The 15718-nt window shown below is 40.1% G+C and overlaps 1 protein-coding gene across 4 annotated transcripts in view; it reads right to left on the bottom strand.

Moving 5' to 3' along the window:
- Positions 1 to 15718, bottom strand: part of abr (ABR activator of RhoGEF and GTPase) — a 140886-nt gene that overhangs the window by 71536 nt on the left and 53632 nt on the right. For 3 of the 4 annotated variants that reach the window (XM_061055682.1, XM_061055683.1, XM_061055684.1), the window contains exons 3-4: positions 6060 to 6158; positions 2802 to 2987 (exon numbers count right to left, since the gene is read on the bottom strand). In XM_061055682.1, coding sequence (XP_060911665.1) covers positions 2802 to 2987; positions 6060 to 6158 — 285 coding nt within the window. Of the gene's footprint in view, positions 1 to 2801; positions 2988 to 6059; positions 6159 to 11218; positions 11586 to 15718 lie in introns of those variants that run through there. The other variant, XM_061055685.1, reaches the window with a different exon arrangement.

Raw genomic sequence — 15718 nt, 5'->3', positions numbered from 1 at the left:
TCTTTTATTACATAAAAATCACACATTTCTTCATTGATTATCATGGGTTATGTAAATGCATTCCCATGAGCCTCAAGAAGCACTTTTCAAAGTCCTTGCTTCTCTGGAAATGTACTGAAATACATTTTAGATATACATAACAAGGGACTGGTAGAATCAAGAAATAAACTTTATCAAAAAAGCCCTTATTCAAGTTTAAAGTCACAATCTTAGAGGCCAAATATTTAATTTGTTAGACACAAAGGTTTACATGACTGAAAAATCACTTTGATAACCACATGTAATAACCTCATCTCTCTCTCTATCTCTCTCTCTGACATCACTGACTAAATATGAAGGACGTGACTTTCAGTCATTGTGGGTTAAAACTTTCAATTTTCCCAATGTGTCACAGTAATCCCCTTTTGAGATGTTGATTGCCAAATAAATGTAATAGTTTTTGGAAAATTATAAGCACATTTTTAATTTGATTTCACTAATATGTATAAAAAAAATGGGATAGTAGCAGAAAAGACCAGAAAAGTTTTGAAATTCTTCAAAAAAAACACACACCTGCTGTGTTTTTCATCATTTAAAACGTAATCACAAGATGAAGCTTTAAAAGTCAGAGTTAGAATAATTTGAACAGAAGCGTAGCACCAAAGAAAGTAAAAATAAACATGTTAGTGTCAGAAGGTGCATCCAACTTTCCATTTTACTACAATCATCTTGAAATAAGGCTACATATTTGTATGTACTCTGGGATTTATAGGCCTGATTAAAAATAGATAAAAATCTTAAATCAGCACAACTCTTTGCCAGACTTTAAGGTCAGATTACATCTTTCTGAATTAACAGAATCATTCAATATTTCAAACTCCTCAGAGTGTTTTCCCCCGTACAAAAAGTTTTCAGTCTTTGTTCTGTGTTTACGTGAATGTTGTGTTGTTGTTAAGGATTTAATTTTAACAGTGAATCCGATAAAGTCATTATCTGTTGTTAATATGGCAAGAAATTAAACAGTAATGCTTGTATAATGCTTAACTTAGGACATTTCGACTTAAACTACAAAACTGTCTTGTACTTGCCAGTGTTTATCAAAAACCTTATATACCTACTAATTCTAGGTTCAGGATTAAAAAACTCAAAAAGCTAATTATATCTCATTCACTACTTAAAATATCTTAGTTCTTAATGAGGGCTTAACTGACCGTCAGAAACAATAGCATACATAGCCTAATACAAGATTTGTCCACTTACTCAGATTCCTGTTCTCCCAGTGTACTGCCCTCAAATGAATATTAAAAGTCCATATGAGATAAAGACTGTGCCGATATTCCCCACACTCCAAATACAAACAGAGCAAGCTACGTAACCAGAACATAATACCTCCCTAAGTACACCCTCTCTTCACCCCTCTGTAGCTATACTTCCTCTGTGACCTCGTTTGTGTTTTGTTGTTGTTCTCTGCCTGTTTTTATTTTATTTATTTTTTCTCTGTCTTGTTTTTTTTCTTTACTCTTTTTTTGTCGGATGTTGCAATTGTCTTACCAAAAGGAAAAAATGTTAATGCATACTGTAAGCTGTCTTTAAAGTTGAACTTAAATAAAAAAAACTTTATATACAAATATAATATATATCATTAAGCATCCACAAAAACGAAAATAAACATTCATAACTATGAGAAAACCTTGTTCAAAAGCAGCTAAATTTGCACCTTAGGTCATTTGACTGTGCGGGCGTGGCAGCTCACTTTGGTCAATCACAATTTACCCTCATGCAACCGTCCGCCTCGTTGCTCCAAGCATCCTGGGATACCTAGTCACGTTAACTGAGCTAGCAGCAAACTTTTGAACATCTTATTTCCCCTGTTATGTCAAAATCATCCACATGAAGAAAACTGTGACATACTGTTTGAATAATAAACATGCAGGGAAGCAGGACACGGCTCCATGCGTTAGACGAAGCTCATTGGCAAAGCCCGGAGCTTTCCAGACAAAACTGGTTAACTGGTTTTGGGGGTAATGAGAACAGCATGTGGGAGTGATTTTACATGACTCTGGCACAGCTGACCAAAACACAGCCCACTGTTTCTCCAAATCAACAGCAAGGCAAGCAGTCCTCCTCAAAGGTGGATGTGTGTAGTCTGGAATGGCATCCACAAGCACGAAGGCTGAACAGTAGGAGGAGAGTAGTTTTGTTGCACCTGATTTGGCGGGTCTTGTGTGTTTTTATTATTTGTTTGTCATTTATAACATTATAAATCTCAGCTCTAACACTGCCCACTTATCACCAAACGTCCAAAAAGGTGAGAAGAAAAACCTCAAAAAACAGTTAGAAGGTAACCTAGTTGATATTGTGTACTGTACATAAGATCATACATAACATAGTTAGACGTTTTTTTGTGGATTTGGGCTTCCAGGGGTTTTAATGAAACTTGTATTTAATTCATATTGACAATGTAAACATCCAACATGTGAGAGAGGACTAACACACTTTGAGACTATCGCTAAGGGCCTGGAGCTGTGCTAATTCTGCACAGATACATCAACACTCATAACAATGCTGATATTACATTATGTACTCAGAGCGCCCATTTAAGTAACATAATCCAGAGCAAAGAAGACAGACAGGAGGCTGGATCATTTCTGCTAATACACTCAGGCCACTGACACGTGCGCACACACTTACAAACACACTAACTAGCGCACACACATTCTAATTCAGACCACAGTGATTACAAATAGCAAGAGCCTAACAATCCTCCTTTTAAACGCTCATCGACATGTTCAGTGCAGTTATTACCCACACAGCAGACTCACCAGCTTCTGGAACAGATGTCCCACAGTGACCTTCTCGTCCCACTGCTGGATGTTGGGTAAAAGAGCGTCATAGAACTCCTTGTGGATCTCGAAGATGTCCTGGATTTTGTAGAAGATGGTCTCCACCTGCTGGATGGTCAGGACGGGCTGGGAGGTTGTGGCCGTGGCTTTCAGAGGACGCATGGGCTGGAGCATCACAGACAGAGAAAACAGTAAGAATCAGCAAACACATAATATGTCCCCTTTAAAGAGTAGAAATTAGGGCATCACACCCAAACTAAATACACATTTGTTCTTTCATTTTCTCAGGTTTTAAAAAGTTTGTTTAACTTTTTCACTATTTCCACAGCTGTATGTTTGTATTATTTTAACATATATAGCGTTTATTACTGCATGACGTTTTTTTGCACACAAATGTCAATAAAGTGGGTTGAAGTCTATTTTGAGAGCAGGCTCTGATAATGATTACAATTTGGGGCAGAAAATTGGCCAATCAGTGGCCTGATTGGGCTGATGCCTGGCCTTGCTACATGTATATATATGTCACCCAGTGACAAGCATAATATTAGCCTCTCTGCTCTGCAATTGGGTGACTGCGTTCACTGCTCTGCACCCTCTGACCGGTCAGATCACACGCCAACTCAGTTAGTCATAGATGTGCGTAGAGTGGACATGGTGATGGCAGGGGGCGGAATTACAGTGAAAACAGAAAAAGCTTTCACGTCATGGAAGCAAAAGTTCTCCCAGGCTGGAGGTGAGTCAGCGTCCCCCTGGCTGCAGGGTTGTCTGATGGATAATCAGACAGCCTGGCTCACTTTTAAAAGCACAGACAATGGCTGCAGAGTCGGACACACAATCAACGCCCCCAGAAACGTCTATATGTGATGGAATAGCACTGAGGCTTAAAAGCACTCATTAGCTTTGACAACAATGCTAAGTGTTAAAGTGACATATAATAAATTCCATCTTTTTTTTTTATCTCTTGATGAAATTTGTTACATTGCAGGATAGGATCGTGGGATTATGGCGGTAGCCAAAATACAAGTGAGCTAAATAACAGAGCTGTTGGAAATCTCACTTTTCAAGTATTAATAAGCAGCCAATTTACATCTGTAGGTTCAATTAAAAAAAGTCTGTGTCTAATAATGGCCTTGCTGAGAAAGTGTGCGTCTGCCCTTTAAAGAAATGGCTCATTCCAAGCTCAAAATGATGGAGCATCCCCAGGCTCCATAGTCAGGTAAGTCAAATGAAAGCATGATCCAGCCCATCCTACTGTCCCGTTCCACCTGCTTCATCAACATGTTATCTGTTAAAAACAGGGCTACAACTCACACGCATCACAGCCACGGCTGCCAGAATAATTGTTCTCCCAAACAGAACTCAGCAACCCGGCCATCACGCGCATTTCAGCCTCACACATCCACTAATCACCCACCTCACTCCCCTTCCCTGAGGATGAAGGTGCAGAGCCCTGAGGTGCAGAAGGGCTCGTCTTGGGAAAAGCCTGATCCCTGCTGCTATAGCTGCCCTACACGAAAGGCCTCGCTGAACAGGCCAGGGTGGGAACTTCTGATTACTGTTTGACTTTGTTTGTTTTACACACCGTGTTTTGTGTATGTACTGTTCTTTGGTGGGAAATGTCTGTTGGAAAGGAACGGTGCTGCTAAAGTGTCAAATAAAAAGCCATTGCAAAGCCATTCCCACGATGACTTATAAATCATGCAAATTGGCATAATTCCTATAAAATCGTCCCCACAGTTTGCAAAAGTCTGCACACAATTTACAAATCTGCGTGACAGTTTAGGAAACCATGCCCACAGATTGCAAATCCCTGGGAACAAGATTTGCAAACAGACTGGCGTACCTGAGCCCTGAAGGGTACTTATAACTTGTGAGTGTGTTAATACAGATATTGATGTGTGCGTAAATCAAATCAGAAGCATCTGAAAAGTGATTTCAAATATTTCTTCAAAACGGTACATTATCTGACGTATTAATGCCTGGCCTGTTTCATCTTAGAACAAGTGTGTGTTTGTTATTACTCAGGACGAGAGGAAGAGAAAAGAAGAAAGGAAGAAGAGAAAATGAGAAGAAGACTCGAGAAGAAGAACTGATGATTTAGTGTAGTGTTTGCTTCAGTTCATTAAAACAACGTTTGTTCTTGAGTTCAGCCTCGTCGGTGCGTAAATCTTCTGTATTCAACCCGTTGTTTTACTCCTGTAATTAAGGCGGTTCGTTAGGTGGGAGGAGTCATTATAGTCCAGGTGTCTTTTACAAGCACGGTCAGGTGATGAGTTGGAGCTGATGTCTGATGCTTTTCTGTGCTTGTTTCCTGGTCAACCTACCACCTACTTACTCTGTTAGAGTGACTCTACTGTGAGCAGTAAAAACTGACTATAAAAATGATATTAGGTATGAACACCAGTATCCCTAGATTTAGTGGTGGCTATCACTATAATGTTAAGCACCAAGACCTGACCATGTTGTAGTACCTTAAAGAATAAACAAACAGTTCAACACATTAGCTTCTTCTGACATTTGCTAACAAGCCATGCCTCTCCTTTAATTCGTTAGGGTAAACTAAGACTTGTGGATTCTCTTAGTGCAACAAAAGGTAAAAAGTTACTCAGTCATTCTTTCAACGACTGAGGAAGTGGACGAGGACAGGAACAATCTTGGTGAAATTGTAAAGTGACTCTTGGTGTCGTCATTGAGAGCTGACAGAGATGGAGCTGAGGCACAGACCAGATTTTTGCCTCTGTTACTGCAGTCTGTGTTTGACTTCTCTTTTAAAGCTCTGGAGGTCACAGTCATGCTATAAATGCTGCGTGTATCAAACAATTGTAGAGCTAACATTGTGCTTGATGTCAAACTGACATGGTGCCGGCCAAAGCGGTATGTGACTGAGGGCGGCAGGATATGACATAGTGGCTTAGCATGGGGAAGCACGTTCAGTTAGTGTTTCAGGAAACTGCTCGACGGTGACCCTGTGATCAGCCACACCGTTAACCATTGATGGTGCTCTGAAAGTTGACACAGACCTGCAGCAATACACAATGCAGCAACAACATGAGCTGCACGAGCAGTTCTTACCAAGAAGTGCCAGAACATTTAAAAATAAGATAAATCATTTACAGCTGTGATATTTACACACATATTTCCTTTTTTTTTATGTGTGTGTGTGTGTGTGTGTGTGTGTGTGTGTGTGTGTGTGTGTGTGTGTGTGTGTGAGAGAGAGAGAGAGAGAGTGTGTCTCACCAGTAGAAGAGCCTCCAGCTGGTTAATGTAGATCTCCTCGCTGGCTAAGAAACCAGACAACACCAGTTTTTTCATCTCCAGTCCTTTCTCTATCTCTCCCTGCAGAAAAACAAACAAACAAATAAAACCAAAATGTTACTACTAATGTATTATACATTGCACATACATACACACACAAAAACAATCTCTCTTTGTTTCCAGGGGTAATTTATTTTCCAGTAAAATGTACCCAAGCTCGTATCCTGCTTGATGCAACTCGAGTCATCATATCAGGTAAACTTGATGAGATTAATAACACATCCAAAGTGCTTTGGAATGAGAGTTGTTGAGCAGCTGTTTATTAGGAACCTTAGCTCATCTGGAAAAAAAATGACTTGCTTCCTCTGTGGAAAGTCTTACACCTCTACAGCGTTTCAGGACAGTTGGGGTATTTTGATGTAACTATAAGAGGAATCCCCCCTGGTCATGTATTAGAGCCTCAGAGAAATAGCAAAACAACAGGGATAGCACAACTTTGAGTCAACATTCTCACTCATTTGAACTCGAAAATGTGAATAATGCATCTGCAATCAGTGAGCTAGAAGGGTTAAATTGAGCTGAGATGTATGACAGTGTTTCTGTTTTATTGTACATCAAATTGAATACATTCTTCACAGAATCACAGCATATACATTGTGCTACAAAGCCATACACGTGATTATTGTATTATTTATTTTCCAGGTGCTGTATGTGCTAAGATCAGTTGATGGTGATGGTCAGAGAAGTAAAGTTTCATTTTAGAATCAGTTTAAATATAAACATCAAAGAAGTTTTGTGTATCAGTGTGGAGTACTACAAAGAATACAAATACATTTTTAATAGTGACTGAGAAGAGGAACTGTGACTCAGTTCTGACATTCTGAACAACATCCTGACCTAGTAATTGTATACAACAGTTATACAACCAGCATGGAGAAGAAAATGAAAACAACCTCCACCAACTCAAACACTCGAGCAACCCAAACAATCTCCTGCACTCATGCTGCCGTCTATGGTTACCAGCACTCATGGATTGTGTCTCGTCCAGTCAGAGTCTTCGGTCAGACCTAACAGTAGTATAATGTTAAATATCTGAGTGCATTTTGATGTGTGTAAATGTCTATTTAAAACTTGTCTAGAGGAATGAGAAATCATCTATAGTGGCAATTTCTGTTACGTATTTGGGGAAGGAGATTGGTTAAATAAGATTTTTTTTTTTTCATTCATGGAGTATTGAATTCAGGGGAGGGGAATTAATGTTCCCCAGGGGCCACATGAGAAACTGGTGCTCTTGTGGAGGGTCGTCATATCTATTTATTTAAAAAGCAGTCAATTGTATGGTTTTGAGGCAATATAAAAACAGGCATGGTGAAAAAACCAACATGATAACACTATTCTGTCAACATTCACAAAAACTATTTTAAAAATGTGCATGTTTTAGTAAAAATTTCAAAGACCAACATTAAGTTTACATACAGTAACATAAACAGTAACAAGTTCCATTGCTTTCTTGTTTGTAGTTTAGTGACCTCCTTTTCTGTTTTCCTGCTTTTCTTTGCTGTGTGAGAAATCTAGTCTGTGTTGGGCTTGAACAAATGAAGTCAGGATGAAAGTCTGAAGTGGACATGCGGACGAAAGCTACATTAAACTGTTCCTGAGTTCATAATGTTGTCATTTATGTTTGAATCTAAACGTGGTCCACATGGACCTTTTTATTGACAGAAAGTACTGACCATAAGAGATAGTTCAGTAGAACACAGGAGAAAAATATCATTTTAAGTTAAATTACTTCACAACAACATTAAAACAAAGATGTGTTTCCATTTAGTCGAATTATGGAATGATCAAAAGAGAGCCTTACATTACTACGTAAACATTCAACAATTCACTTCTATTTATGTGAATACAATATTTGCTCAGAATGAATTGGATTGAAATAGTCCACTTTTATATAAAGTATTTAAGTAAGTATTTATATAGAGTATGAATAGAATGTGTGATGGATTCAAAATAATAAGAATAACTTGGATTTATATAGCGCCTTTCAAGAACCCCAAGGACCCTTTACAGTAGTACACACACATGGTATATACACATGTATTTATGTAAATATTTTGGCCAATGTACATTACCATAATGTACATTTTTACATATATTTTTCTTTTACATTTCTTTCCTTGTTCAAAAGGCAGGTTGATCCGTTTCTCGTCTTCCAGCACCTTTTCATTCTTTCTTTGTATAGGCCTAAGTGAAAATAAATGATGTCTCTACATTTTACTGCTTAAACAGAAAGAAAGAAAACATGGAAAAAAAAACTGAAAGAACTGCAGACAGACGATCGTCAGTAAGATTTGTTAAACTCCATCACTCAGAGTCTTTGATTATATATATAGGTAGATCCAAAAAGGAGCAATATCTTCTGAGCCTCTGTATGTGTGGAAAGTTCTCCTCTTGGAGAGAAGAATAGACATCTAGCAGTGGTACTGACTTAAAGTGCTCTGCAAGCAGTGTATCAGACGGTAGGTCAATGAGTTGTAACGACATGTTAAAGATTAATATGTTGTTACACATTCAAGCTTTTACAGTGTGTCAATCTTCATTACATGAAAGTAACTGAACTGTGTATATATATCCTCCAAACACCCTGATTTACCTGATGCCATCTACGCTCCTTTAATCATCAAGCTGTTGATGATCCATAGTCAAAATATATGATGGTGAGATGATGATAATCATTGCTTAATATATCTAAAATTAAGACCTGTTGCATGATTCACACTTCGCTGTCAGTTATAAAAAATCCAGAGTATTGTTAATGTCATCTTAACAAGTTCGGTCAGGTCCCTGTATTTCTAATTAAAAATGTGTTGACCAACTCAATTGAAATGTGTTAAAAGAAATCATATATATAAAAAGAATATACAGCAGCAGCTTATGTAACCCATCTCGACTTTCCAGCTGTCAGTCACTCTTACCCTCTCTGTGTTTAGACACACACATCCTAACACACAGGTCAAAGGCAATAAACGGATGCGTTTCAGTCAAAGACACATCTGAGTGTCACGAAGTTTATGTACGTACATGGGAGGCCAAAGACCAAGTGTGTGAAAGGAGTGGGAGATTAATTATTAACACAGATCTTTACAATGATATCAGCACGGCAGCTCTACCTGATAAGAGAAGGAAGGAGCTGTGGTGTCATTGTTTAACCCGATCAACACGGAGTCTCACACTGATTTTAGCCCTCAAGACTGAAGGCAAACTTTATTACCAGGTTCAGTACACACAACCTGTGCTTTCTTCTTTACAAAAGTATTATTGTCAAATCATAAAGATATTTACGTCCGACATACGTGACGAGCAGCATTTTTAAAAGGTCTCTACAGAGAGAAACAAGAAATATTTATGAGGCAAAAAACTTTTTTTAAGTCATGTCTTACAATTCACACACATGGTTACAGTGTCGGTGCTTCATCTGCTGTTCATTGGTGGAAACTGTTCTCTCAATTACAGCAGAAGAACAACCATGGTTCGTTCAGTATTTGTTCGTTGTCAATGATCTGTTTTCTACATCATGTCTGCAGTAATGAACAGCATGTGTAGGCTAATCAGGGTTTGAGCCTCAGAGTCATTTTGAATCACTCTATTCCCTTGAAAGAGTCTGAAAGATCATTTCTATAAAGCTCATGACAAATGCAGCTCCAGCAATGACTCATACTCTTCGGTTACTCTTTGATAAGCCAGCATGCTGCAGCTCGATGTGTGTTTTAAGCTTAAAAAAGAACACGTCTTAGAGCCTGACCACTATATCTGCGGGCTGATATTTTTTATCACTAAATATATCTGCTTCAGCGACAGCGTCTAGGCTTTTCATTATACGCCGATATGAAAACGTTTAAAGAAAAATAGGGAGGTGAAAACAAAACTTTGTGCAATTCAGAATGTGGTTGCTCAAACTCCATAGTTTATAACTCTCTAAGCACCGTCAGTAACACGTGTAAAAGAGCATCAAACTGAGGAGACGAGAGTCTACACTAAAAAAATGGTTGACACTGTATGACAACGATTGATCTGTTTTTAAAAGCATTCTTCTGAGTACCTTTGTTTAGTCGTATCAATTTGAACGAAAATTGTTTATTTTAATTCTAGATTAAAAATGTCCAATATTGGCTGCCATATTTAAAATCGGTATGAGTCTTAAAAAAAACACATATCAGTTCAAATCTTTGTTATTGCTACTTCTAACAAGGTATTCATGCTTAAAGATGCCTAACGTTGCCATCCCCCTTGACTTAATGGCACACAGAAATGCATTTTACTGTCAGTCAACATGTTTGTTGGTGACGTGTCAAGTTCACTCCTTCAGTGACAAGACAGGAAAGGAAGGGGGAAAAAAAACTATTTCTTCCACCAGTGGGAACATTTTTCCCTTTGCTCTACAAAGAGCTACTGTGTGGCGAGAGGGCAAGATGAGAAATACATGAGCGGTGAAAGCATTTTTCCATGGCAACCTGCTCCAGTGTGTGCACTTCTCGGTTAGACTATGCACACACAGAGAAACCCTGTGTGTTCTTATTCTGTGCCATAAAGGAGATATGAAGATATCAAGAGTGACGGGCAACAGCACAGAGCAGGCCTGCTTTCTGTCAATACATCTACTGGGAGCATGGACACACACAGACACACACAAAAAAACACACACCCACACACACACACACAGAGAGAGAAGTGACCATTACAAACAGAAACCAGCTGGCTTTAAAAAGCACCAGAGTATTGAAACATGTGCTTTTGAGTAGCTGCCTCATCATCAGGCCATACTGAGAGACCAATGGCTGTCACACAATCTCACACACACACACACACACACACACACGTGCGCACACGCTTGCAGCACAGATGGCTCTTAGGAACATGTAGCAGCACATAATGCCGCCACATTGAACCAAGACAACAAAAAAACCTTACACTCTGCTCAAGATTTCAAGCCTTGTAAGAGAGTTAGAGTCCTTTGCGTACATGTGTGTTTGTGTGTGTGTGTGTGTGTGTGTGTGTGTGTGTGTGTGTGTGTGTGTGTGTGTGTGTGTGTGTGTGTGTGTGTGGAGTCCCCTGCATCCAACTGTCCTGCTGTCCTGTCTCACCTTGAACTGTCTGTGTATGGGAGTGATGGGATCCAGCTCCCCATCTCCATATTCAAACACCTCCTCCTCCTCATCCTCCTCCTCCTCCAGCACCCTGTCCAAGTAGCACAGCACCTCCTCCTCTTCCTCCTCCATGCTTCTTTCTTTCTCTCTTTCTCTCTTTACTCCTTCTTCTTGCCTCCTCCTCTCCCCTTTCTGCCTGAGATTCCCGTCTTCAGGGCCTGCCGGGACACATCAGTGTTTTCCCTTCAGAGCACGTCGTCTGGACACCGAGAGAGAAAGAGAGAGGACGCCGCCTACACCAACCCCACCCCCTTCCTCTGCCGGGCTTCCTGGTGTGTATGCGTGTGCTCCATTTGTGTGTGTGTGTGTGTGTGTGTGTGTGTCTACTGCTCCACCTCGGTCGATGAGGTCTGCCCTCCCTCTACACCCGCCCCTCCCCTCACAACAAACGCTATCCAGCCACTTCCTTGATGGCTACAGAGGCCGTTTCTGTGTGAGCTTCACTGGGAGAGTCACTTTGCGGCTTTTCTTCACTTCTTTCTTCCGTGTCTTCAGGCACTTCCTCAAACACACACTTGGTTTCTCTCTTTCTTCAGTGCAGCGGAGTCCTTTTTTTTTTTCACTCCTCTGTCCTCTCCGTCCATTGTGTCTTTATTGATCTGCCGAGGGGCTTAGATGTGGAGCAGAGAGCAGCTAATGTGCTGCTAGCGTCGCTGATTCTCATTACAGGTCACATAGTTCACCGGGTAACAGCACTTTAGTGCACACAGAACATAAGGTTCAATTATCTCATTTATTTTTGAAAGTGTTTAAATAAGAAATGTGCGCACCAGGACGAGCTGTTAGAAAAATCAATAACTGAGAATACCATAAAAGGAATGAAAAAAAAAAAAAAAAAAATGTCATTCTCAAAAATAATTATTTAAATCTGATTTTGGCTACACTTGTCACAACCTCTCATCTTGCCCCTGATCCTTAGATGCTGCTTTACAGGAAGTGACACCCACAACTGAAATATTAACTAACTCTTGGGCAGTTGATATTGAATTTTTTTTCTCATGTTTTCTCATTTCTGCAGGCTAATCTGGAAAAATCGAGGCTAGTTTAACAGTTTACTCACCTTATCTATACGACAGTATAATACACAGGTCAGCTTCATTTATAAGGTATGAGACATTAAAGAGTGTTTGGTAACTAATGGAGTGTTTGGTCAATGCTTGTGGCATTAGGGGGAAAAGTTCATAAGAAAGAGGACAAAGTAAAACAAATTAAAAGAGAGTGGAAAACATTTTTAGATGAATAAAAAAATAGAAAAGTAATACATAACATGCAGAAAATCAGTCAAATGGTATTTGTTAAATTGACTTGAGCTTGAGCACTTTTCTCGTCTTCTGACTACTTTCTGCAGCTTTTACAGGTCACAGCTACCCATTCACACACTGATGGCAAAGTGACCATCATAAGTAACTCATCCCATTCATACACATTCATACTCTGCTGACGAAGCAGCGGGAGCGACTTTGGGTTAAGTGTCTTTCCCAAGGACAAATCGGACATGTGGCTGCAGGAGCTGGGGATCAAACCCGCAACCTTCTTTTTGAGAGACGGCTGACTCTATACAACTGAGCCACAGCCACCCCAGTGAATTCTATTACAAGCAAAACTAAAAAGACTTTAAAAAGAAATAAAAACATCAGAGAAGGGAGAAAAAGGGGAAAAAAAATCCTGGGAGATCAACAGTGGAAGGATCATTTTAACATCAGAAGTAGATATAAAAGAATTATGTTCTAAAAGCATGTCAAGACAAATAGTCTAAATTAAACCCTTGTGTTTGTCCTTTCACAAACTCCTCTGGCTGGATGTGTGCATGTTGGCATGGATGTGTCAGCGTTGGATCGCTGCTGTCAGCAGATGAAAGGCCTGTGCAAGCTCAGCGGAAAGAACGGCCGACTTAACAAGACGGTGAGGAGAGGAGGACTGCAGTGACTCCACAAACAACCTCTTCTCTTCTTACACCATCAACTCCTCTGACACAATTTCTGACTGAAGTGTCAAAAGTGACACAGTGATTGCAGACAACTGCATCATAGAAAAAATTTTTTTTATCATAATCTGTAAGTATATGGGGGTGGGGGTAGTTCAGTCAGTGGGGAATGGGGTTGGGAACTGGAGGGTCACCGGTTCAAGTCTCGGTGCAGAAATTGGTCTGGTAGCTGGAGAGGTGCCAGTTCACTGCCGAGGTGCCCTTGAGCGAGGCACAGAACCCCTGCCAGCTCAGAAGCACTCGCTGTGAGCAGCCCCCCTCACTCTGGCATCTCTCCATTAGTGCACAGGATCCTGTTTGTGGATGTGTGTATCATGTTCAACTACAGAGTGTAAAATAGTATTTCCCCTTGCAGGATTAATAAAGTACATCTCCTCTTTATTCAAACTAACATGCATGCAGTAATGGCTTCTTGGAGGTGGGAAGCTTACAAGTTTCAAGTGTTCCTGGACTGATGAAACTGTTTGGTTTAACCAACTTTTAATTTTTTGTTGAAAATGTAGAATTGCTCTTCCTGAAAAACCTCTCTGTCTTTTACCAGATTATTTTACTTTTAGGCAACACATTCCAAAGACTATCTTAATTTGAAACTGACTGGGCAGTGAGCACATGCACTTCAATCTTTTAAATAGTTAACTAAGACGTTTCCATTTGTTTCCTGTCTTGACTGTTTTTCCCCCAACTTGCCACTAGATGGAGACACGTTCCCATCTACATGGGCCAACCCCTGCTCGGTGATTCACAATGAATAAAACAGAACAATGATCTTAATAATTCATAAATCATCATCACTATAAGAAGGTCAATGATAAAGGCCAGTATGTATTTACAATATCACCATTACACAGTGATAACAGAGCAGCTTGGAAGAGAGATTTAAAGAGAAATAAAAGTAGGAGAGGGTAGGCAGGTTTAACGGGCAAAGAAAGCAACTTGGATTCTGAATGTAAAAGGGTATGTGAGACACAAAATGTGTCAGTGAGCAGGCCTTTCTAAGACCCTGCTAAATGCATAAAAGTAGATTCCTCCAAAGCTGTGAACGTGTAAAATCATCAGAGGTCTGAGTCAACCTTATGATTGCGATTTTACTCATTCAGGCTCTTCCATACTGCATGTCAAAGCTGCTCTTAGGTAAAAACGCTACTAGCGTCTTTTTCTCTCTCTCTCTCTCTCTCTCTCTCTCTTTGTCTGTGTGTGTCATGCAGGGTCGGTTCAGGTCAGGGTCAACATGACTCCTGCTCGGCCTCCCAGGGATGCTGAAGCACCAGCTTACCCAAACAGAGGTCACACAAGACTACAGAAGTCTCATTTATACAAACACATGCACACATACACAGCCGCAAGGAATTAAAAGAGCTCTGCTTCCCTGCTAAATACGGACACACGGAGGATAAATGACACAGAAAAACGCAGCAAACAACATTCAGAAAACATTAGGACTTTAGCAATGATAGTGGTACTTTATCTGAAATTAATGTGAACGCTAGATTCCATTAGAATCTGCCTTTCAAACTGTCTGGTGCCTGGAATGAATTAACTGGAAAAGTCATCAGAAAACACTAAATGATTTGAGTTTCTTACTTCCACAGTAAACAGAGACAATGTGAATAAACACACACAGAAAATGGTGCTATCTACCGATTGTTAAACTTAGTAATGCACAGCTGGTGTACACTCATGAAAGAAAATACCCCAAAACACTGCTGCACAGATCATTGGCTGAACAATCCTAACTGCAATTATAACTTTAAAAACATGAAAGTTTAAATAAGTTCAGGAATGTGTTCTGCATCCCCACTCAAAGCAGCTGATTGGTCCTGGTGGCGTCAAACCCCATCTGGGTCAGCAGTCATTTCCTGCTGCTGTGATGAATGCACCACCCGCAGTGTGCTGCAGGCACTCGGCTATTCGGTCTAATTGCTGACAATTACACAGGGTCAGGACACGGCGGCTAACTCTGGGAAGAAACAATCAGCAGCCCAGAGAAAAGGCCGAAAGACTGTCGGTACAGATGGAGCCTGAAGTGGAGTCAACCCAGGTGAAAGTCCTGCTGCTAATAACACAAGGAATCCGAGGCTGATGATAACATGTCAGATCTGCTTCATCACTCTCCTGACACATTGTCAGTGTGTTTATCATTACTGATGGCTGATGACTGAAAGACAGGAGGAAAGACAACAGCAACAAATGTGTCATTAATGGAAGTTTTATACCCTAAATATATTTGGAACTTGGAGCTGCTTGCGCTTAATCATGCTTAATTATGGTGCGTTCAAATGTATAACTCCTTCTGTGAACGTGAGTGGAGAGGGATAGGAGGTGTGTCGCTTGAAGAGAGCGGGAGCCTTCAGAATAGCGGAGGTGTCGCCAAACAGTAGCTGCAACAATGACTTGATTTGTAAACCTTAGAAAAAATGAACTGCAAACTATTTGACAAACTGATTCGTATCATC

Source organism: Labrus mixtus, chromosome 14, assembly GCF_963584025.1.
Source record: "Labrus mixtus chromosome 14, fLabMix1.1, whole genome shotgun sequence".
NCBI classification, from domain to species: domain Eukaryota; kingdom Metazoa; phylum Chordata; class Actinopteri; order Labriformes; family Labridae; genus Labrus; species Labrus mixtus.
The sequence above is the reverse complement of the archived record's forward strand: the minus strand, read 5'-3'. Positions and strand labels throughout refer to the sequence as shown.